Source organism: Myotis nattereri, assembly GCF_964212035.1.
Source record: "Myotis nattereri genome assembly, chromosome: 7".
Classification (NCBI taxonomy): domain Eukaryota; kingdom Metazoa; phylum Chordata; class Mammalia; order Chiroptera; family Vespertilionidae; genus Myotis; species Myotis nattereri.
In genome coordinates, this window is record NC_138082.1 from 21,825,829 (window position 1) to 21,848,080 (window position 22,252).

Below are 22,252 nucleotides of genomic sequence, written 5' to 3' on the forward strand. Positions count from 1 at the left end.
TTTTTTTTGCCTTTTCTTTTGTTTGTGTTATTTTTAAAAAACCTATAGAAGGTTTAATTTTTTTAAGTAGCCAAGAGAGCAATTCTTTCCCTTGTTAGGTCTGTTTCCCTTTGTCTGAGTTTAAAAGTAATATATGCCTATTAAAGAAAATTAGAAAAACTCTTTTATTGCTTTTAGCCTGAGAAAGTCTTCCACTATCAGAGATCAGAAATATATTTAATTTCCTTCTAACAATATAAGGTTTACTTTTATCTTCTTAAACTTTAATTCACCTGGAATTTATTTTGATGTACTCTGGGAGGCACTGGTCTAGATTGCTCTTTTCCAAATAGCTAGTCAGTTATCCAAGCACCATGCCTTTCCAACACCATTAATAACTAACCTCTTTGTTCCCACTGTCTTCGTTAGCTACGGTTGCAATAATGCTGTGTAACAAGCAAATCCAGAACTGAGATGCATACAGCAATAGCATGTGTTTTTTCTCTCGTGCATCTGTGGGCAGGCTGGGTTTCAGCTGATCTAGGCTGGGCTCTGTTGGGTTGCACTGGCTTCCAAGCCATGAGTGGGGCCAAGTCAACTCCATGTACCTTACATCCTTCTTAGGCCAGCAACTTCCTGAGGGATGTTCTCAAGGTGAAAGGAAAGGCACAGGAACAGAGGCCAAGTTAACCACAATAGTACATTTAAGACTTCTCTATGTATCATGTCTGTTAAGATTTCATTGGCCAAAGCAAGTTACAAAACCAAGCCAAACCTCAGTGGTGTGGGGAAATATATTTCACCTCCATGGAAATGATGCACGGACACATGGTAATGGGTGTATTTACAGGGAGAGACTAAGAATTGGGAACTGAAATGTAATCTACCACACCTAGGGAGGCAGACTTTCAGGAACCTAGGTTATCTATCTATATATATAAAAGCCTAAGCAACCGTTACGACCAGTCGACCAAATGACCAGTTGACCGGTCGCTATGACACGCACTGACCACCAGAGGGTAGATGCTCAATGCAAGAGCTGCCCCCTGGTGGTCAGTGTGCTCCCACAGCCAACCTCCCATGGCCGACCAACCTCCCACGGTCCCTCCCCCCGGTCAGCCGGCCCCAATCAGCCCCAATCGCTGGCCAGGCCGAGGGACCCCACCCGTTCATGAATTTGTGCACCAGGCCTCTAGTGTATATATATATAGGCCTAAGTGACCAGTTGACCAGTTGACTAGTCGCTATGATGTGCACTGACCATCAGGGGGCAGACACTCAATGCAGGTGCTGCCCCTGGTGGTCAGTGCACTCCCACAGTGGGAGCACCGCTCACCTGACCAATGGGTGCCAGACGCAGGGCTCATGGCTGGTGAGCACCACTGTGGAGGCTTGAGCCTCTCCCAATCGATTGGACTGACTGGACACAGCGGGACCAGGATGAATGAGAGAGGCAGGCAGGAGCGGCAGGCGGCATTGGGCTGCTGGTTTCGGCCTGATCCCTGCAGGCCATGCCACCCCACTGGTGCATGAATCCATGCACTGGGCCTCTAGTGTTGCAATAAAGGCAGAACAGAATCTATAAAATGACCCAAGGTTAAGGAAAGCTTTTAAGGCAGGGAGATAATCCCTGTTTGCGCATATGGTAAGGAAAAATGGTGGCCAGGAGAAACACTGCTTAAAGATATGAGCAAGAGGGGCTAATAGTACTTCCTCTAAAAATTTTAAATGTAAGTAACAAAATTTGTAGAGGGATGGGCAAGTCTCTAAGAAGGCTATTAGCTGAAAGCAAAAGATTGGAGGGCCTGAGGATAATGAGAGGCAACCTCAGCCATGTAAAAGCACTGCCAAGCGTTGGTGTAATGTCCCAGGAAGGCCGATATGTGGAGGCCCTGATTCACATGGGACAGTCGTTTTCTCCTGTCCACGAGGTTGGAGCAGAAAAAGTGGATTGTCAGGTTGGTACAGGCAGGTCTGGAAGTTGGTAGACTGAGGTTGGAGGGACAGGGTATGAGGAAGCTGACAGCTGGTGAGTGGTTTAAGAGATGACCCTAAGTTCTCAGTGAGAGGGAAGCCATGTAGGCTGGAGGGCTGAAGGGCTAGAAGAAAAATGTTTTGAGGGGCTAGAGATGGAAGGGTGCATGTTGTGGGAGTGAGATAGTCAGGCAGAAGGACACTGGAGTGTAGGCTCTCAGACGTAGAAAGTTTCAGGGAAATCCAGGGTGTGACCATGTGAGTAGGCTGTGGAATTGCATTTGAAAGCCTTGGAATTGAGGTCAGGAACTGAGGCCAAGGCAGAGTTCAGAATCACTGAGGCAAGATTCCTGGGCCCAGCCAGACCTACTGAGTCTGAATCTCTTGGAGAGGGGCCAAGGATTCTGTATTTTAACAAGCTGTGTGGTTCCTAGATTCCCTAAAGTTGAGCTAAAATGTTGAAGGAGCCATACTTGTTGGAATTACCTGGTGGCAGGCATCAGGCAGGAAGTCTAAAAACAGTGTCGAACTCCTCAGAGTCTGGACTTGGTCTGTGGCTGGACTGATGAGGAGGGTGGAGAGTTTTTAAATGAGGCAGGAGGAGCAGTGATGTTGACCTGGAAAGGCATGTGACAGAGGTAGGAGGCAGAGGATGTCAGGGGGATTTATTTCTAAGCAAACCAGGGTTCTGGGGTGTACAGCACAACAGCTCGGAGGGAAGCTCACAGTGGGATGGTGAGCTTGGGGTGGGGGCATGAACCAATGCTGCATGTGATTGGGGCTGGGCTGAGTGGAGCCAGATTATCCTAGTCACCACTTCTGCACTGGCTAACTTTTCTAAACTGAACTTCTTCACCCTGGTCCAACATGATGTCTCTTGTCTCTAACATCCAAACAGCTCCAATCATCTCAGCTTCATGATTGTGTCATCGTGGTCATCATTGTCGTCGTCGTCGTCATCATCATCATCATCATCATCATCATCGGTTTCCTGAATGCCAGCCAAACACCAGGCATCAAGCTTGAGCTAGGATGCAAAGATGAAGGCAGGCTTTCAATCCTAAGGGGAGCTAACAGGCCAGTTGGGAAGGCAGGATTCAGACACCAGAGATAGACAGACTAAGATGGCAAATGGATAAGGAGATGACTTAAGAACCCCACCCCCACCCCAGGAACCTGGAAGGAGGCTTGCTCTTTGTGAGTTAAACTCTAAGACCACCACATCACAGGCCAGACCTGCATGACTGCCAGTCACCTGACCCAGGTTACCAATGGGTCTCTCCTTAGGAGAGTCAGAGGCAAACCTTAGCGTTGGCAGTATCTCCCAAGCTACTCAGGGGAAGAGGTCATGGGCAAAGACCTAGATTGTAAGGGTCCCCAGACTTGGCTTTCCTGCAGCCTTCCCTAATGTTATGAAATATGCAGCCATCAGGCTTGTTCTGGCTCATGCTTCACAAGCCACCCAACTGAGTCAAAGAGCTGGAGGGAAAGTTTCAAGTGGAGTGAGCATGAGTAAAGGCCTGAGATGGGAATGAGCTTGGCACATTTGAGAAATAGTGTGGCTGGTTTTTGGTGAAAAGAGGAAGAATGGCATCTGATGACGGGGAAGATATGGGCTTGGCCCCATCAAGCAGAGGCCTTGGAGTCGACATTTCAAAGATTACTTGTGATGGGTGGTGGGCACACAGTGCAATATACAGATCTTGTAACATAGAAACCCACACCTGAAACCTATATGTTCATGTTGACCAATGTCACCCAATAAATAAATAAATAATAAAAAAACAAAAGAACACTTGTGAGTATTTAGTATATGTCTGGCACTGGAGATTCAAAGATGAAAAAAAAGTGAAATCATAGTCCCTACTCTTAAGAAATATAATAAAGCCTTCAAGGCTCTAGACTCTGAAATAAACATGTAAACAAAATATATGGCATAGGAGTATTGCATTGAATGATGCTATACTGTATGTACGAGACCTAGAATTAGCACAAGGGTGGGAGGCATGTTTAAGCCCATGCTGGGGTGGGAATTCTGGAGAAAAGCTTTCCTGAAGAGAGCACACCTGATCTGAATCTTTGGGGAACAAAGAATGAATGGCACTCCAGGCAGAGGGCACAGTCTGTGCAAAGTCATGAGGGTATGAAGCAATATGATGGGCTCAGGCGAAATATAAGCTGTTAGGTATTAACACAGTGCAAGAGGGGGCGAATAATGAAGCATCGGCCTGGCAGGCACAGAAGATTCTCACGGAGCAGAGGTGAAACAAAAGCAGATTTGGAGCAGAGGTTGGAAGTCTCCCAGAACAGTCCAGGGGAGGGGAAGGTTGGCTTCCTGAGTCTGCATGTGTCCCTAAAACACCCACCCTCACTCCTTATCCCCAGCCCTGTCCTAGCTCCAAATATTTCATAAAATGCAGCTTAGATTATTATCCTTAATCTTGTTAATGTGTGTGTGGCTTGAGATTAGAATTTGGTCATCTCTGTATTCTCTGCTGGTTTATGTCTGAGCCTGCATTTCCTGTTTCAGATGACATGGACTGTGTGTTAATTTCTCAATATAATGCCTGGCACAGCCTTATCTGCAGAAAGGTGTGTTCATAATGCCTTTTGATGAGGCTTCATAATTCTTTACTTTGCATGTATAGACACAAACTCCCTTGGAAGAACTTTCTGCAAATTAGCTTGTCAGTCTTCCCCCTTTGCCTCCTCTGTAGCACACAGGAAGCTAAGGGCAGGGGCTTACTTCAATTCTATCTTGTTTATTAAGAGCCCTTTATGTGTCAGGCAGTGAGAAGGAGCTGAATTGTAGGCAAGGAGACAGGGAGGGAGCAGGCTATAGGCTCTTGCTCTCAAGATGTATCCACATAAGAGAAACTTTATGTCTGGTGTTTCTGAATGAAATCCAGGACCAGGTGTTGGGATTACAATTCAGTTTGGGGATCATTTAGCCCATCTGTTGGGTTTTAGGGATGGGGTGGGGAATGAGAGCTCCAGTTCATTGTGCATGAAGATCCTATACTTCCATACTCTCCATGCAGGGTAGGTGGTGGGTGGGTGGGGGGAGGGGTGGTGGTGAAGCTCAGCCTTTAGATCCAACTACCTAATCAGAGTACAGAAGAGGGAGAGAGAAAAATGTGTGATTTGGGGGTCATCTAGCACCATCTCACCTGCTTCCCTCCAACCACCTCCCAGTGGGTGAGAGAGCTAGCTTGACTGTTTGCAGCATTTCCTTCCCTTCCTGTGCTGGGTCAGGGCAAGACTGGAGCCAGGAGTCCAGCCATAGCTCTGGTTTGCCCAAATTTGTAGATGTTACCACGCCTGCCCTTACATCTACTTCCATCCCAGGGACCATAACAGTGGGGGTTGGGTGGTGGGTAGAGATGTGGAATTCCCTCAGGGCTTGGGAGTCGGAATATTTTGGCCCTGGTCCTGTCTCTGCCACCCATTGCTACATAACCTTGGTCCAGTCACTACCTCTGAGCTTCTGTGGCCTCTTATCCTTCAGGGTATGGCTTACATGTCATCTGCTCAGGGGGCCCTTCGCCATTTAAACTGGTCTTCTGTCCTCCATATCACTGGCCCCCAATCACACACATGTATGTATGTATAGATAGCATATACATATATGTACATGTATAAGTATAAATACATATACACACAATTATGTTTGTCTGCTTATTTGGTTTGTTTCTCTACTAGATTCAAGATTGTAGGCTTCAGGAATGCAGAGACTGGGTGTCTTTGATCCTTGTATCTTCAGAGCCTAGCACAGTGCCTGGCAGACAGGAGGGATAGAAAAGTAACTAAGTGAATGAATAAAGGAACGAATGGCCGCTGACCCACATGATCTCTCAAGTTCCTTCCAGCTGAAAATTTTCATGAGCCTAAGTTTTCCCGCTAAGAGGAGCATTCCAGGACCCTTCCCAGAGTTCCTCTACAGGGGGGAAGGTGAGAGTTGCGTGGAGGGTGGGCTGCAAGCCTAGGTCCCTTCGAAGGATTCAGGCGAATGTGCACAGGAATCCGTGCAGGACCGAGGGTGCTCGAGTCCCGCCCCCAGGCTGGCCAGCGGGGGCGGGGCCGGGCCGCCTTTGCCCGGGTGGCATTCGAGGGGTTCGCCAGACCGCGGGTGGCGAGAGGCGGGTTAAAATGCTAGTCAATGGCCAGTGGGGCCAGAACGCCCCCATCGCCGCCCCGCCCCCCCAGCCTGCTGGCGCAGGGGGCGGGGCCTGGGCCCTGTGGTTGCCTAGCAACGTCCCGCCCCGCCCCCGCCCCCCTCCCCGCGGCGGCGGGCGCCTCCCCCCAGCATGGCCTGGCTGGGCTGGCCGGCGCCGTGCCTGTGGGTCGCCAGCTGCGGGCTGCTGCTTGTCCTCGTCCTGCTCCTGAGCTCCCGCAGCCGCCGAGCGCGGCGGCCCCTCCGCGGCCTGTTCATGGCGCGCAGCAAGCAGCTGCTCTTCCGAATTGGGTTAGTGCGGGGCGCCCGGGATGCGGCGCTCGGGAAGGCGGGCTGGGGGGACTGACCGGCGGCGGCCGCGGGAGGCTGGGGGGTCAGTGCGGGTGAGGGCTGGGGGGTCCGGGTCCAGAGAAGAGCGGTGGGAGAGGCGGGCTGGAGAAACCACTGATCTGGAGGAAGAGAAGTCGGTGGGTTGGACATTGGTATTGGCTGGTAACGGAGGGTTGGAGGGGCAGGCCAGGGTGGCCAGACATGAGGCGTGAGGGGACATCTGGAGAAAAGAGAAGGTGAGGGCGGAGACAGGGAGCTGGAAAAGGAGGGTAGGTGCAGTATCCCGGGCCCAGAGGCCCGGTGGACAGGTGCAGGGTAGATGGGATGCCACCTACCACCTAAGTGACATTTGAATATGCCAACTCTTTCCACGCGTCCCTGCCCCTCTCCCCATCACCCAGCTCCCCACCACACATCAGCTCTCCTGTCCCAAGCGAGTGTCCCACCCCTGTAGGTCAGTCTGTCCCCTTCCCCCTATCCTGGCCTGTGTGGGAAGCCCCAGGCTGTGAAATCCCACCCTCCTTAACACACTTGACTTAAGGTTCACTGACCTCCAATGACTTTTTACTGTCTAACCCCCTCCATATCCTGTCCTCACTCCCTACCCTGTGCTCACTTGTCCATTCCCCCTACTTCTGCCCCTTCCTAGGCAGGCAAGAGTGACTAACCAGCTCTGTTCTGCCCTGAGACACTGAGAGAAAGGGAAGGAGCCCGAAGAAAAAGATTTCCTAGGGTCCCTACCCGCTTCCCACCACTAGCAGGGCCAGAGGGCAGGACCTCAAGTCCCAGTTTAAGGACAGTGATGTTGGGGATGGAAAATGTGGGAGCCCTTGCCACAGGCCAGTTTCAGGCAAGGACCTAAACTTGGGAATTTCCTGAGCTTAGAGAAGACATTGTACAGTTCACTTCTCCTCCTTAGACCACCACAGATATCTCAGGTGCTTCAGCCCTAGGATTCTCCTCCTATTCAGTCTAAGAAATAGAGATGTAAGGGCCTAGTAGTGGGAGAAAACTGGAAAATATGGCGGGGGTGGGGGGATTCTTATGTGTGGGCCTTTTGGGGCACTCACATTTCTAATAGCCTAAATATTGGTCACGTTCTCGATAATGCACCCACCAAGTCACCATTGCTCTGTTAATTCTTATGGATTAACATAATGAGATAAATATTTAGATATTTTCATATTTGGGATTTAAAAAATTGTCTCCCCACAAAAATTTTGGAAATTTTACAATTATATTTGGGGAGGGATTTTTAAATCTACTTCTGATTTTCAAAATGGGTAATGTTGAAGTCATCATACAAACCTTGAGGAAGTAGAAAATAGAAGTTTCCACAAGGAACTGGAATTAGAAATCCTGAGATTAAAATTCCCAAACTGGCCTTCTCAGAATCCTGACAGTTCGAGTAGTCCTAGAATTTTGGATCTGGGAGTTACCCAGTTGCCAAACTTGGAATTCTCAGAGAGTTTATTTAGAATTCAGTATTCCTAAGGGTTTCCTGTATCTGCATTTCAAGGTTGCCTTGGAATCCACTCCCCAAATTTGCAGAGCAGAAGGGCGTGCCTGGAGTCAGAGTTCCAGGTCCTGCCCCTCCACGGTCTGGGAAACAATTGGTCCAGTCCCTGGAGGGAGAGGCTGCTGGCTGCTGGGAGGGGCAGCGGGTGTTAGCAGGAAACAGGCTGGGGAAATAGGCAGGTGTTGATGCTGTGGGGGTGCCTCCAGGAAGGATGGAGAGGGAGGGGTGGATGGAACAGGACATGATGGGGAGGGGCGGACGGAGAGGACCACAAATAGAGGCTGGAAGGCAGCAGTGGAAATACTAAGTAATGCCTGGGAGAAGAGAGATGGTTCATGTTATCATTAGTAACAATCATCACTGGTGTTTGACAATTTTATAAAGGGCTTTCCTCAAACACAACCACAGTTGTCTTGGAATGGGATAACTGGGCACAGTAGAGGGTAGATTTGGGCAAACCTGAGGTAGACGTGCGCATTTGGGATTCTGCAGGGTCTGGGGAACAGTGAGCATAGTAGTTAAGCACATAGCATGTGGGGTCAGGCAAATCTGCTTTTGAATCCTAGTCTTGTTGCTTAGTAACCATGTGACCTTGAACAAATAACTTAGCCTCTATGTGCCTCACTGGTTTGCATCTGTAAAATGGGCATAGTGATAGCGTTTACCTTCTGGGGCTTCTGTGAGGATCAAATGAAATTGTGCATATATGTGCACAGGGCCTGGCTCATCGTAAGCGCTCAGGAAATGTTAGCAATTGCTCATTCTGTAGCATGGGGAATAGGTGGAAGGTACATGGTGCTAGGTAAGCTCCTTCTGGAACTTTTTACATGCTTCTACTCCAGGCTTCCAAGCCTGTTCTGCCAAGCCACCCATCAGGCAATTCTATGGCCCCTCATACAGTGAACCCCTCGCTGCCTGGGTCAGGATTGTGGGATCACAATGTGAGCACAATCTAGTGGCTGTTCTCAAGAAGCAGGGGCAAGAGCATGTGAACAGGAACCCAAACCGTGGCAGGAATCAGGGCATGACAAGTTCCCCAGGAGTGAGTGACAGGATGTGCATGAGGAGGCTGGGATCAAGAGTGTGGGCTCTCCCAGCTGTGTCCCCTGCTTCATGTCTCAGTTTCCCTTTTGCCCCTTTGCCTTCTCAGTGTTGTTGGGTAGGGAGGGCGGGCTGCGGAACCTGGCCCAGAGCAGAAACTCTGTCTGCAGAGTGGGGTTGAATGGGGAACAAGGCTGGGCCCGTGCAGGCCTGGGAATGTCTGCAGAGCTAAGTGGATGGCAGCCAGCCTTTGGGGCTGCACAGTCCATGCTCCCTCCCTGACCAAACCACCCTCTCCATTTCTAGGCACAGAGGATCTTTCTTTTAAAAAATGTTTTTATTGATTTTAGAGAGAGAAGCAGGGAAAGAGAGAGAAAGAGAAACATTGATGTGAGAGAGAAACATCGATCAGCTGCAGCCTTAGCATCCACAGCAGCCCCTCTGCTCTCCCCCTGTCCAGCTTCCCCTCTGCTGACGGGTTAGTCTTCAAACCCTGGCTCTGAGCGGATGGCCCCTTCCCCAAGCCACACTGTCTACAAAATGGAGTTCACACCTTCACCCAGGCCTTTGGGGCCCTCCGACACCCCCTCCAAATCTGCCCAATTCCATCATCTCTAGGCCATGAGCTTTCCCATACTTCTGTTTGAGAACCTGTCAGATCTTCCTTCCTCTCTACATTTCTACTGTTGCAACCTCAAAGCTCACCTTCAAAATATGTCCAAAATCTGAACACTTATCCCCACCTCCACTGCTCCCACCATGGGCCAACCCACGGTCAGCCCTCACCTGGCCTCACTCCTTCAGCCTTTGTACCTCTAACCAGAATGAAACCGCTAGATTTAATTTAGGCCCTGACATTGTTAAATGTCTTTTAATGAATGAATAAGTGAACAGCTTGGCCCAGGTGCCATCTCCTCTGCTCAGCCTCCCCAGTCCAAGTTCATCTCTGCCTCCGAGGAACCCCTCTTTGTCTTCCCTCTTAGGGTTTTCATCGCATGTTCTTGCTTTTCTTGCATTAGGTGTTCAGAGGTCTGATACCCCCCTGGACTCCCACAGGCCTGGCCCAAGGGCAGGACTGGATCAAGAGGGCCTGAGATTGGCGGGGGATAGAGCCAAAACAGACAGACCAAAATCAAACCAAACAAAACCCCAGGGCCTAGGCTGGGCAGTTGGCCTGGGGTGGTGGGCAAGGAGACAGAACTAGTTCAGGCCTCTCTGCCAGGACTGAGAAACCACAGAGAGGGCCCAGCAAAGCCTGTGCCTCTGGTCCCCCTGAGAGTCCTCAGGAGCAGCTCCTCCTCCATCTGGGAAAGATGGGCGCCGTCTGGAAAGGGCCTTGAAGTCCTCAGAAGACCATTCCCGGGATGGGCATGGAGACGGTAGACACAGGCCCCATGAACTACGGGGCAGGCCTATGTTTGGACCACATGCAGGCACTGCCCTTCTCCTGGGCATGGGGAAGTACCCTCTGCCTGCCAGGCTTGCTGGAGCTTCAGGAAATTCACCCTGTAGGGCCTAGTTAGCTGTCTCTTTCGCTTCTTCAGTTTCCTCAGCTTTGACAACTCACAGAACATGGAGCTGCTCTCTTTGTCCCTCAGGAGCCTGGGAGCAGGCCCTGGCTGCCGTAGAACTCTATGTCCTGGTGTCCGTGCAAGTGCCTCAGCCCTCAGCCATTCCTGGGTCGGCTTTCACAAAGAATGAAAGCCGACTGTGGCTAATCAGACACAAAGCCTTCACCACATGTCCTTGCTTATTCCTGTATTAGCTTTTCAAAGGTCTGGTTCCCCTCCCTGGACTCCCACAGACCTGGCCCAGGGAGCAGGACTGGGATTAGAATGAGGGAGAGCAGGGAAAAGCTAGAAGAAACAGACCAAAACCAAAACCAAACCCAACCCAGGGCCTGGGGCCTGGGGGGCATGAGAGGAGAATTCCCAAATCCTCCCTGACCAGAGGCCTCACCAACTTAGCTTGCCTGTTGGGTCCTGGTGGAATCTGGGGGCCCACCAGGATTGGGGGTCATTTAGAGAGTGCCGGAGGGAGGGGTCAAAATAGATGACCCTCAATAGGGGCTTTCCAGGTCATTCTGTTGAATGCAGAGCGCCCCTCCCACCCCCCACCCCCCACCCCCATGCCATCTTGAGGCTGAGCCCAGGGCCTGGCTGGGACAGACACTTGAAAAGCCCTCAGGCCTGTCCAGCAAAGGAGACTGCCCTTGGGGAGGAGGGGAAGAAGAAGAACTTCTTTGTGTGCTCTCCACTGTGTGCAGAGGGCGGAGGTTAGGGGGCGGGCTGTCTCACTGTCTCCAGCTGTCCCACCAGCCTCCCATGGGGGCTGGAGGTTCAGACTCAGATATCAGAGAAGCCACGCTCTGGTTCAGTGCGCCCGTGACCCCTCACTGGGGCAGCTGGTGCTGTGTCCGCAGCCCTAACCCCAGGGGAGGGCCCCTTGGGACAGCTGCAGGGCTCACCCCAGCCGGGGGGCCCCCACCCCCAGCCTTGCTCTTGCGGAGTGGTTTCTCTGTCTCTCCCACTGGGTCCCAGAGGACCAATTAGAAAATATTCTTTCCGTTTTGGTGAGTGACTGTGGGTAGTTCCGGGCCCCAGAAATGTTAAGTGAGAATTTAAGCAGGGGGCCAAAGGAGGAAAAGACCAGAATCTTCGTTGTTAGCCGGCGCCCTGGGTCATTCTAGAGCCCAGCTTTCTGCCCATGCCTGGGGCCCATGGCAGAGCCTGATCCCACATCTGGCCCTGGGGTGTCAGGTCATCTTGTCGGTCACAGTGAGCTTGCTGGGCTCTGCTTCTTGCCTCGGCAGCAGAAGAAAGGAAGTGGTAGGGCCCACTCCATGGGGCAGTGACGTCCCAGTCACTTCCCAGTGGGGCCTTCATCTTTCACATTTTCCCATCTAGGGTCTTGTTCTTTTTTCCTAAATTGTCTTCTGCATCTGACTCACGACACTCCCCCGAGAACCATCAACCCCGTCCTAAGTCCAGGACTGAGAAGCACAGGGCCGATTGGAAAGGGATTCTCCGCTTCCGGGCGTCTTACCCTGAGGCCCACGGGCTCTGGCCCTCTGTCCTTGTGGCAAAATGCTGCCTGTGTAATGAGTTGGTCCTGGGAGATGATTCACAGTGTCCTGGGGTCTGTATCTCAAAGGGCCCAACCTAGTGTCCCAGGAGTCCCAGGGGCCAGATCCTGGGCTGCGTGTCTGGTCAGGGTGATAGGTCATTTTCCTCAGCAAAGGCCCTCCAAGGAGCTGGGTCTGCCCCCAAATAGCTCCGCCCACGCATCTCATCCGAGCCCCTTACTTGGGTTGGGGAGGATTTTAGCAGTTAAGAATGCAGACTCCAGGGTCAGGCTGTGGAGTGATTCTCTGCCCCACCACCCACTGCTCTGCGGTCCCAAGCAAATCCCTCTTACCTCTCTGGGCTTCACTGTCCCCATCTGTGAAGTGGAGGAAAAGTAGTACCTGCCTCGGGGTTAGTTGGAGGATGATAGCAGATCATTGATAGGGCTGCTCACAAGGAAAGCTGTGGAAAAGGTCACTGTTATTAAAGATGAGCCAGTGAGCTCCAGACAGGCAGCCTAACCTGGTGGGCAGAGCCAGGGCTGTGGACTCAGAGCCAGGACTGTCTAGTACTCCTAGCTCCTCCACTTCAGAGACCCTGGGTCCAGACCCCAGGGCTGGGGAAGTTGGGATTCTGTGCCCCAATGACACAGTCCCATCATGCTCTTGGGTCTAGGTGACCTGCTTAGCAGAACAGCCTGTTTGGCCAGTTGTGTGGGTGCCGGAGGGGGAGGGGAGGGACTTGGAAGCAGGTGGGTAAGAAGGGGAGGGGAGAGCAGGGGCAGAGGTGGCTGTAGCTTAGGCCCCAGATACCCCCACTGGGCTTCGCAGGGTCCACAACCTGGCATGAGGCTAGCTGCACGGGGTGCCAAGTGGACAGTCCATTTCAAGTGCCTGGTCGCTTTAATACCTGCTTGCCCAGCCCTCCCCACCTTCCTGGTCACTAACCATTCTGAGTACCAGCTCTGTGCTGTGCTGGGGCTGGGGCTGCAGGGGGTGCAGAGGAGCCAGGAGGAGCAGGCTGGGTCTCCAGCTGAGTCCACCTGCCCTCCTCATGGTCCTTACCAGGTGGTAAGGCCCTGCCTCTGAGGGGCTCCCTCCCCGTGGAGGGGCAAGGCCGAGTGCTCCAGATGGAGGCGAGGAAGGAGGCTTTTTACTGGGGCAATCAGGAGCTGCAGGGTTTGAGCTGGTCCCTGAAGGAAGCTTAGGATTCCAGCAAGTAGAGAAAGGCATGGGGGGTATTCCAGGCCAGAGACCTGCAGGAGGATGGTAGTTTTGAAATTTTAATGAGTTATTTCAGGTATTCAAAAAAATAGATAACAGTCTCTCCACTACCCAGCTCAAGAGATATTGCAGACCCTGTGAAGGCCTCTGCCCACCTCCTGCTGCCTCCAAGGGAGCCTGCATGCTGCTCTTCCCCTTAGCTGCTGTGATTCTTTACTGTGTACGTCTACATCCCAACCAGTACAGGCGATGGTTGTGCACACTTTGGCATTGTTTTTGTTTTAATCCTCACCCAAGGATATTTTTTCCATTGATTTTTAGAGAGAGTAAAAGAGAGTTGGGGGAGGAGAGAGAGAGAGAGAGAGAGAGAGAGAGAGAGAGAGAGAGAGAAACATCCATGTGAGAGAGACACTTGACTGGTTGCTTCCCGAATGCATCCCAACCGGGGCCCAAGGATCAAACCTGCAACCAAGACACATGCCCTTGACTGGGAATCAAACCCACAACCCTTTGGTCTGTAGGCCAATGCTCTAACCACTGGGCACGTGGGCCAAGGCTACATCCTTTGTTTTCCTGGCTGTGCGGTTCTCCATGGTCTGATTATGTCACCACTCATTTATCCCTTGCGCAGCTGGTGGACATTTGGGGCTTTTTGCTTGTTTACTCTTGGGAGCACAGGGTCTTCCCTGGGCCACAGAGGGGAGGAGGCAAAGACTTGTTCCCATCCCAGTTCAGGCCTGACTGGGCGTCGGACACTCGCCTGTCAGCAGTGGGGAGCCACTGAAGCCACCGTCAGCAACGGTGCTTCTTTTGCCAGTGGTTTGCAGTTTGGATTGAAGGTAGAGAGCTGTGTAAAGGAGGCTTGCACAAGGGCCCGCTCCTGGGTGAGCCCATGGGTGAGGGGTAGACGGTAAACTTTTTCTTTTTAATTCTTTGTTGTTGAAAGTATCACATATTTCTCCTTTCCCCTCATTGACCCCTCCCAGCCTGCTCCCGCCTCCCAGCACAGGCCCTCACCCCCCTTGGTTATGTTGATGTGCATGCACACAAGTCTTTTGGTTGATCTCTTACCCCCTCCTTCCACCCTCCCCTGCCTTCCCTCTGAGGTTTGACGGTTTGTTCGATGCTTCTGTGTCGCTGGATCTATTTTTGCTCATCAGTTTATGTTGCTCATTATATTCCACAAATGAGTGAGATCGTGTGATACTTATCTTTCTCTGACTGGCTTATTTCGCTTAGCATAATGCTCTCCAGGTCCAAGTTTACCTTTTAGAAGGTAAACTTGAGGGAAAGTCTGTTTTAGTCGCATGTGTCAGGGGAGGGTTAAATCAGGGCTCACACTGTGAAACTGGGCAGATGACAGGGCCTTTCCCAGAAGGAGAGGCAGCAGGAGGAAGAGCTGACAAGCATGGTTTTGGACGCTGGTGATTGTGACACAGCCATTATATAGAGATGGAAGAGGAGCCAGACCTCAGAGACTGGAGAGGCACGTGGAAGTCACTGTCAGGGGAGGACTGGGCTGGGAGCTTGGGGCAAGTGTCCCACGTGTTACTAGGTCCTCAGGCCCCCCATTCCCCTGCTTTGCACTGTGATCCAGACTTCAGGGCCACCCTGTCCCTCCCCCCCGCCTCCCTCCCCTACGGCCAGCGGGTCCGGCACCCATCTCCAGCTTTCTCGTCTCCAACACCCCCTCCAGTCCACTCAGCGACTCCATTTCCCCTGCCACCTTCCACTGCACCCCTACACAGCAGCCACATGAATCCTTAAAAAGGGAAGTCAGAGCACATGCTTCCCCACTTTGAAAGCCACCAGCAATTTTCCACCCCTTCTCTTGGGCCTGGCCCCTGCACACCTCTGCTCTGAGTCTCTGCCCCGCTGGCCCTGCCTCAGCCTGCTGGAAACTCCGAGGACACACCCCACTCCTCCCTGCCCAGGACCTTGGGCTGCACCACCCAGGCTGTCGGCACTGCTGGCTCCCTCTCATCTGTCCATTCCCAGCTCAAAGATTGCCCTTGGAGAAGAGGCCTTCCCTGACCACCCTGTCCACAGTAAGACAGACCTCTTCCCTTCCATCACCAGCTATAGTTAACTGCTTGTTTGTTGGTTGGTTTTCCGGTTTGGTCTGTTGGCCGTTCCACTCACTATTCTGGCAGCAACCCAGCTGCCTGGTTCTCTGCTGCCTGTACCCTGTCTGGCATGTGCCATGAATATTTGCTGAAAAAGCAAATGAAAGAGAGGGGCCTCGTTAACTGCAGCTTCTTAATGCACAGCCCCTGTCCTCATGGATCTTGACCTTCGTTGGGGGACAAAGCACATATGAGCATCCAGAAAGGGAAAGCAGGGGGCAATGAGCAGCCCCTCCCAGCTGTGGACGCCTTCTGCTAGCAGATGTGAGGGGCGCCTAGCTGAATGTGGGTAGGAAACAACAGTTGCGCAACACTTTCCACTGCCGGGCCCTGACGATTGCCACTTGTTACCTTGTTTTATGTCACTTAATCCTCACACAGCACTGCAGGGTAAGTCCTGGTAGCATGCTAAGGATGAGGAGCCTGACCTGTGGGCAATGACTTGCCCAAGCTCTCAGGAGCAGGACTCCAAGCACGATGTGAGGTGGTGTCAGGGCCCAGAGGAAAGGGTGATTTTAAAAAATTATTTATTTTCTAGAGGCTCGGTGCACAAAATTCGTGCACTTGGGGGAAGGAGGGTCCTTCAGCCCGGATTGCAAGAGGGCGCAGGCCAGGCTGAGGGACCCCACCAGTGCATGATCAGGGCTGGGGTGGGATGCGAGAGGTTGGCCAGCTGGGGAGGGACCACAGGAGGGCTCCAGGGCATATCTGGCCCATCTTACTCAGTCCCGATCGACTGGACCACAGCAGCAAGCTCACCTACCAGTTGGAGTGTCTGCCCCCTGGTGGTCAGTGCACATCATAGCGACTGGTTGACCGGTGGACTGTCTGCCCCCTGCTGGTCAGTGCATGTCATAGTGAGCAGTTGAGTGGCCTTAGCATTCATTAGTATATTACATTTTGATTGGTTGAATGGACCACAGGATGACCAGACACTTAGCATATTAGGCTTTTATTATATAGGATGATTAATTTTTAACTTTTCATTTTGAAATTATTTCATACTTGCAAAAATAGTACACAGTATCCCCACATGCCCCTCACCCACCTCCCTTGAATGTTAACTTCTTTCATAACCACAATACTGTTATCAAAAACTAAGAAATTAACATCAATATAAATTATGAACTACTCTCCAGACCTTATTGAAATGTCACCTATTGTCCCACTAATGTTCCTTTTCTGGTCTAGAATCCCATCCAGGATAATTAGGTTGTTCCACAAATCACCTCAGGTTGGGCATCTCCCGTGCCAGCTCTTTGTCATCACTGATACACCCACCAGAATCCGCAGCTCCCACAGCTCGCTCCCTCCCTCCCTCCCTCCCTCCCTCCTCGGGGCTTCTGCACTTCCTTCTGTCCGGTTCTTGGGGAGCTTTCCCCAGATTCTCACTCGACCTGCTCCCTTCTTCTTGGAAAGTCAGCTCCAGAGAGGCCTTTCTTGACTCTGGTATCTAAAATAGCTCCTCCTCTGTCCTTGACACTATGTTTGTTGTCCTGTCTGTCCCACTAGAATATAAGCTGCAAGAGGACGCTGACTGCCTACTCACTGTGTGCCAGAGCAGGCTAATCACAAGGCCTCACTAAATATTGGTGACTGAGTGAGAAAGTACGAAGTGGCTGAAACTGATTAAAAAACAACAACAACAACAGTCCTGACCAATATGGCTCTGTTGGTTGAGTGTCATCCAGTGCACCTAAAGGTCACCGGTTCAATTCCCGGGCAGGGCACATGCCCAGGGTGTAGGCTCAATCCCTGGTTGGGGGGGTGCATGCGGGAGACAGCTCATAGATGTTTCTCTCTCATGTTGATGTTTCTCTCTCTCCCTCTCCCTTCCTCTTTCTCTAAAAAAATCAATGAAAACATATTTTATTTTATTTTTTTAATATATTTTATTGATTTTTTACAGAGAGGAAGGGAGAGAGATAGAGAGTTAGAAACATCGATGAGAGAGAAACATCGATTAGCTGCCTCCCGCACATCTCCCACTGGGGACATGCCCACAACCCAGGTACATGCCCTTGTCCGGAATCGAACCCGGGACCCTTCAGTCCGCAGGCCGATGCTCTATCCACTGTGCCAAACCGGTTTCGGCAATGAAAACATATTTTATAAAAAGAAGAACAGACTGGCAGTTACAAAATAGTCACAGGGATGTAAAGTGCAGCATAGGGAATATAGTCAGTGATATTGTGCTAACTATGTGTGGTGTCAGGTGCGACACTTAGTACATATTTGTCTAACCATATGCGGTTCACCCGAAACTAATACAAAATAATATTGAATGTAAACTGTACAACTGAAAAAAAAACAATTCAAAAATAAAAATAAAAGAGAAAGAGGGCCCATGAAAAATGGACATAAAGTCACAAAGGATGACAAAACCCCTCCATCGTGTGTCGAAATTCCCAATCAATACCAGTGCATGAGCACACAGCCAGGGGCTGCAGTGATTCACTTTAGCTAAGTCACATCGGCCAGATTGTCACAGGAACCTGCCTGGTTTTGAACAAATTGCTTGCAGACAAATCAGCTAGCTCTTTACAAAGGGCCTGGAGAGTGGTCATGCCTCCACCTCAACCCCCTCCCCACACCCTCACAATCAGACTAGCACGAATTTTTCCATTAATTTTTATATGGGACAGCACCAGTTTTAAATGCATATGTGAGGACATGTAACTCCCATGTGGAATCACTGGAACTACATAATTCACATTTCTCAGTTTGTGTAGGGATATGTATTTCGTTGTGACCAGACCACTGGAACGCTGCACAAAACAAACTCAACTCTTTTTATTTCTCCTCTTGACACACCACATCCTACCCTCACACTCTACCTTCAGCTCATGGATGAGCGAGGAAGGACCGATGAGAAGAAGAGGACAGATCGGTGACCCCCTTTCCCTTTCCTTTCCTTCTGTAGCATCATTTGCAGCTTAGTTGGTTGAATCATACAGAACGTAACTTGCGTAAGGAAGGATGTGATAGGGTTCCTTGGTCATTTTTGTTTCTTAGAGCTCCACTGCTTTCTTTATACCTTTGAAGCAGATTCTGGTCTGAACTGAAGGTGTGGCCTCTCAGGTCAGTCAGTGCCCCCCTCACTCAATTGTAGGTGGAAACTCACCTTGTATCACTTTGAGTCTGGTTGCATTCCCACACATAGTAGGTCTGCCAGAATTCTGTGCTCATGGGGCATTGCAAATACGGTATGTGTATGGGGCAGCAAGGAACAGAGCATACATGTGTTGTGTGTATCACCTATGCTCGTGTGCATGTTCTGTTGTCCCATCAGACTTCACACGAGGTCCAAGGTAAAATCATTATGGATTTCAGGATGGGAACAGCAGAGCATCAAACCCAGCAGGGGCCACACACCTGTGAGGCTGGCCCTGCGTGCTGCCTTCGGTGTTTGTAGGGCTCTGTCACTTACAAGTCCCGCGTCCTTTTCGCAGCCTTTTCACCGTGTTGCCTGGGATGGCCTGGCAGGTGGCCAGAAGAGGGAGGAAGTGTGGTCAGCCCATCCAACCTCACCTCTCGCTGCTTCCTCCACCGAACAGCCAAACAGAACTTTCTAGTTTCCCTCAACAAGCCCTGCTGTCTGCTAGTATAGTTTCCTCTACCCCAGTGGTTCTCCAAGTTGTGGTCCCTGGGCCAGCAGCGTTCCCATCACCTGAGGTTGTTGGAGAAATGCCAATTCCCAGGCTCCTTTTCAGGTGGTTCAGCATTCCCTGGCACCATTGTGATGCATCCTGCTCTTCCTGAAATATATTTCTCACCTATTTCAGCTTCCTAACTCCTCCACCCCTTTCACTGAAAAAACTCACACTCCAGGAGTCTGTCTGGGTTTTTCACCTCCCCCTGATGGGCTGCAAGCAGAGTGTGTCTGTCTTGCTCTCCATCTTGTCCTGAGTACTGAGCAGGGTAAACAGTAGGCACACAATAAGTGATGGTGGCGTTGCATTGACTCAAGGGTGGCCAGCGGAGGGGAGACATGGGGCCCGGGCCTCACGGAAGGTCGGGGGTGCGGGGCTGAGCACAGACATCCCGCCCTGCAGGTACAGCCTGTACACCCGCACCTGGCTTGGGTACCTCTTCTACCGACAGCAGCTGCGCAGGGCTCGGAATCGCTACCCCAAAGGCCACTCCAGAACCCAGCCCCGCCTCTTCAACGGTGAGCTCTGGTGGCCCCGGGCTAGTGTCCTCCCAGCTATGCCCACTACCCTCCCTGCCTACTCCCTGTCACATACCCTGGGCTCCCTGCTTGTCACCTCACCCACAACCCACTTCTGTCCCCAGGAGTGAAGGTGCTTCCCATCCCCGTCCTCTCGGACAATTACAGCTACCTCATCATCGACACCCAGGCCCGGCTGGCTGTGGCTGTGGACCCTTCAGACCCTCAGGCCGTGCAGGTGAGGGGCAGGGGTCCCTGGGGTCACCTTGGGGACTAGCAGCTACCCTTTACTAGAGAAGGGCTGGTCCTGGTCCCTCTGCCAATGGGATGTGCCCCCTCCACATGCGCTCACACACAGAAACCCCCACAGTCACAGCCTGGGGCAGGGTGGGTGGGTGTCCAGGGCTTAACTGGAGGAAGGGGGGAGGGCAGCAACGAGGGAACCAGACCCCAAGAGAGTGATGCTGACGCAGGACTGTGGGTCCCTCATTCTCTGTGGCTCTTTCTGGCCCTCTTCTCTCCTCACCTCTGTCTGTCAGTATCCAGGACTCTCCATCTTTCCCTCCTGTTTCTTACTCCTGTGTGTGCTTATGGCTCTCCTCCCCTCCCCTCTCCTTCCTCACCTCTCCTGTGTGCCCATGCTGGGTCTCAGCTGCCACCTTCTCTGCTCCAGCCCTTTCCTCCCACCCCCTTCTCTTTCTGTAGCTCTACCCTCTCTCTCACCCCTCCCTCTCTCTCACCCCCCCCCCCCCCGTCTCTTTTCCTCTCCTTTCCACCCAGCACCCAGGCCCCTATCTCTCTCTGCCTGGAGCCTCCCTCTGTGCCCTGTTCCTCAGTCTCAGTAACCTCTCTCCTCCAGGCTTCCATTGAAAAGGAAGGTGTGACCTTGGTTGCCATTCTCTGCACCCACAAACACTGGTAAGGAGCTGGGTGGGGGTCCAGCTACACTTGCTCTTCCCTAGCTGACTCTTACCCAACTCATCTTGCTAGGTCTGAGCTCCATAAGGTCAGGCTGGGCTGGGGGTCAGAGGTCAGGATGGGGGACACCACACCTCATGAAGTACCGGGGCCCTAGCAGAGAGGAAGGGCAGTAGGCCTCCCACTGCTCCACTTATCAGGCTCCGGAAGCCCCAGAGGAGGGCAGGGCAGACACTTATCTCTCATTCCGTGTTCCATGGGCACTTCTTACATGCCTGCTGTGCCCTGAGCATGGACAGACCTTGTGATCTCTTAAGAAAATTATGTACAAGGTGGGGCATAATCAGATCCACTTGGAAGAATTAGAAGCTGGTGACCCAGGAGCTGAGAGAGTCCAGAAAGATCAGTTGACATTGGCCGGTGATGGGGGCTGGCAGGGTGTGTGTGGGGTGACATTCTGGGGAGGGAAACAGCTTAAACAAAGGCCCGGAGGTATGGACAGCTCGGCTCAGTCCAGCAGCCGGGGACATCAAGGGCTCACAGGCCCGGAGATGCCACGGGAAGAGGAGGCGAGGAGGCCTGGTGCAGTTGTCCCTCAAAGCCCTCCCTGTCCCTGCTGTCCTACAGGGACCACAGTGGAGGGAACCGTGACCTCAGCCGGCGGCACCAGGACTGTCGCGTGTACGGGAGCCCTCAGGACGGCATCCCCTACCTCACCCAGTAAGTCCCTGACCCAGGGGTGGGATGGCACTTCCATGGGCCCATCTCCCAACTTTCAGTCAAGTATTTTGCTGATGCCTTTCCTGGCCTTTAGAGAGCAAATCACAGCCCATTTGAAGACTGGCACTGCCCACCCCCCAACTGATCCAGCCATGATCCCCAAAGCAGGAAGCGGGGAGGGTTTGGATCTGAAGTTCTAGGCACTGGGGGTGCCTTCTCTTTCTGGCGTGGAAGCCCCGGCTCCTGCAAATCACCTGGCCCCTTGAGCCTCGGTTAGGGCAGGACCAGGTTGGCATAAGCTCTAGTACCTTCTCTCCCCTGTTGCCTTGCTCCTCAGTCCCCTGTGTCATCAAGATGTGGTGAGCGTGGGACGGCTTCAGATCCGGGCCCTAGCCACTCCTGGCCACACACAAGGACATCTGGTTTATCTGCTGGATGGGGAGCCCTACAAGGGCCCTTCCTGCCTCTTTTCAGGGGACCTGCTTTTCCTCTCTGGCTGTGGTGAGTTCCCCCAAAGGGAAGAGGGAGGGAAGAGGCCAGGGCAGGGGCCCAAGGACCGCCTCAATGCCATGCAATGCAGTCAAGCACTGTCTTTGCACAGATGTTGCCTTGGCAGTTAACTCTGATTTGGGGAAACCGATACCTGTGTTACCTGAATTTCTTTTATATTCTCATGACTTCCCACAGGGACTGGATAGAATGAGACAATGTCTGTAACTGAGTACAGGGCATTTGTTTCCACTGGGTGGAGCCTGGTTCTCTGATACAGTGACTCGGGGACTAAGTTACAAAAACTTGAGAACCCCTGAGCAAGAGGACGATGGGGATCACAAGGCCCAGGCTGTACAGAGTCCCTAAAGGCAGCACTAGCAAAGAAGGAAGTGCTCCGTGGAAAGGAGCAACCTGACAGGGCCATGCTGGGGGTTGTTAGGACCCAGCCTGAAGCCTGGCACCCCCTCTCCACCTGCATGTCAGTATGTACAATGGAGGCCTTCAGGAGGGCTTGGCTGGG

General features: G+C 52.1%; 1 protein-coding gene across 2 annotated transcripts in view; it reads left to right on the top strand.

The window, feature by feature from the left end:
- PNKD (PNKD metallo-beta-lactamase domain containing) overlaps positions 1-22,252 on the top strand; it is a 68,658-nt gene that overhangs the window by 42,966 nt on the left and 3,440 nt on the right. Inside the window, exons 1-6 of one of the 2 annotated variants that reach the window (XM_081096393.1) lie at positions 6,242-6,418; positions 19,487-19,602; positions 19,728-19,840; positions 20,462-20,520; positions 21,148-21,240; positions 21,578-21,741. In XM_081096393.1, coding sequence (XP_080952519.1) covers positions 6,261-6,418; positions 19,487-19,602; positions 19,728-19,840; positions 20,462-20,520; positions 21,148-21,240; positions 21,578-21,741 — 703 coding nt within the window. In that variant the 5' untranslated portion in view covers positions 6,242-6,260. Of the gene's footprint in view, positions 1-6,241; positions 6,419-19,486; positions 19,603-19,727; positions 19,841-20,461; positions 20,521-21,147; positions 21,241-21,577; positions 21,742-22,252 lie in introns of those variants that run through there. The other variant, XM_081096392.1, reaches the window with a different exon arrangement.